The sequence below is a fragment of the Nicotiana tabacum genome, chromosome 17 (assembly GCF_000715075.1).
Source record: "Nicotiana tabacum cultivar K326 chromosome 17, ASM71507v2, whole genome shotgun sequence".
Taxonomy (NCBI): Eukaryota; Viridiplantae; Streptophyta; class Magnoliopsida; order Solanales; family Solanaceae; genus Nicotiana; species Nicotiana tabacum.
In genome coordinates, this window is record NC_134096.1 from 116,730,945 (window position 1) to 116,733,026 (window position 2,082).

General features: G+C 35.6%; 1 protein-coding gene across 1 annotated transcript; it reads right to left on the reverse strand.

The window, feature by feature from the left end:
- Nucleotides 1–1,059: 1,059 nt before the first annotated feature.
- Nucleotides 1,060–2,082, reverse strand: LOC107830474 (auxin-repressed 12.5 kDa protein-like). Its single transcript, XM_016658040.2, has 3 exons — nt 1,911–2,082; nt 1,516–1,735; nt 1,060–1,431 (listed from the first exon to the last, which is right to left on the reverse strand). Exons 1-3 carry the CDS (start codon nt 2,005–2,007, stop codon nt 1,386–1,388), a joined length of 363 nt encoding a protein of 120 aa, XP_016513526.1. The 5' UTR covers nt 2,008–2,082; the 3' UTR covers nt 1,060–1,385.

Below are 2,082 nucleotides of genomic sequence, written 5' to 3' on the forward strand. Positions count from 1 at the left end.
ACATCAGCTAACGTGACATTCAACTGGCCCACATATCTTATCACTTACCTAGACTGGACAATGGGTCAGTGCCAAGTTTCATAAGAATAATAGGTCATTTAAACTTGTATACGTTTGTAAAACTGATAACTTATATTTTTTTCATTTTAACACACAGCTTGAAAAAATAGGTACTAATAAACACATCTAGAGCGCGTATATATTAATTGCACTGACATATATAATACGTCATATGCTAAATTATTTATTAGTTTGACATGAGTTATTTGTGGATCCTATTTTTAAATATAAAATCAACAAAAAAAAAAAACTGAAACTTACTATCCCATTTTTAATCTATACACAACCATCCCCTTCGTCTTCGTTCACCTCCTACTCCCTTCCTTTCCATACTCTTCTTCTTTCTTCTTCTTTTTCTTTCTTCATTATTCTTTTCTAAATCAAATTCACAACGTCGGTCATGATTAGACCGTAACAAAAAAATAATAATTTGCAATTTTAGAAAAAAAATAGAAATTCATAATTTTGAAAGTGGAGGTCACCAAATACTATTGCAAATCTGCCTTTTTGCTACTATTTTGGTAAAGAATTCAAATCTGTCTTTTTTGCTATTATTTTGGTAAAGAATTCGATGATAGAACACAAAGCTCAAACTTTCTTCCGTGTCTATCGATGGTTGAGGGAGGTTGGGACAGTAATGATAGGTGGAGATTAGCAAATGAAAGAAAAAATGCAAAATGAAGGTAAAAAGAAATAAAAAAGGGAGGGGAAGAAAAATTAAGATAGAAAATGAAAAAAGTTACACGGGAGATTTGCTAGGAAGACGAGAGAGGTGGGAGGGGAGAGGAAAAGAGAAGGTGAAGGGAAAGGTGTTTCTCTTTTTTTTTTTTTTCTTATTTATATTTTATTTTAATTCTAATATTTTTTAATTCCAATGCTTCAGCTCACGTGACATTCAACAGGCCCGCATACCTTATTACTGCCGAGAGTGGACAATGGGCCCGTGCCAAGTTTCATAAGAATAATTGTTACTCCAATTGAAAACAGATAAACACGAACTTGCAAAACGATAATTACGCTTGACCATATAATAACAAAACAAAAACATCACAATATTCATAACAGATCTTTAATACACAAAACAAACATCAAAACAGTGGTCTACCACAAACATACAGTAGTATCAGCAGCGGCATGATGGCCATTAAAGCTCAAGTTAGCTTGCAAAACCTAACTATAACATACTTGTTGCTTAATACCCAACAGAAATTCATATAATATGAAATAAAGATAAAAAGTCCAGTGATCCATGCTTCATTAGTGAAGCAACTCGCCGGAAAAAACACTATTTACATAGGTTTCAACTTGTTGCCACCCAAAAACTCTCAGCACTTCTCGTGATGCTTAGATCTGGTGTTCCCATTGTAGAGCCTGCCATTAAAAATTTAAGGGTTAACTACTCTAAACTGACGATGTAAATTAAAAAAAGTTCAAAACTTGAGATATGTGATCTACCAGTCATAAACAGTGGGAGCGTTAGGGTGAGAGGGCTTGTCAAAGACTTGAGCACCAATTCTCTTTGTGGCAATATTGCTTCCTGGGTGAAAAACACTCCTCCATACGTTTTCTTTACTTGCCGTCGGTGACGGAGTTGTTGGTGTCGCCGGCGTCGGCGGACTGGCCGGCATCGAGAGAGACCTCTGGTACTTGCTAGATCCTTCTCCAGATTCCCCACCTACGTACTCCATAAACAAAACATCACATAAAGCAAGAAAACAACAAACGAAAGCTTCATATATATACTATAGGTCCGCCTCCGGCCGGTTCAAACAGAGTTTTTAATTTAACAAAAGGATTTACATATATATTATATGCTTTTGAGTTTTGAGAATCATATAGGATTGGAGTACCAGTTTGAACAGTGAGGCTCTTTCGGAGCATGCCAAGGCCTTTATCAGGTTGAGGTCCAGCCATAACATCATCCCATAGTTTATCAATCAACACCATCTTCTCTCCTTATGATCTTCTGTAGTCAGTCTTAAGTTTTTCTTAGTCTGTAGTGTAAATACTAAATGGTTGCTT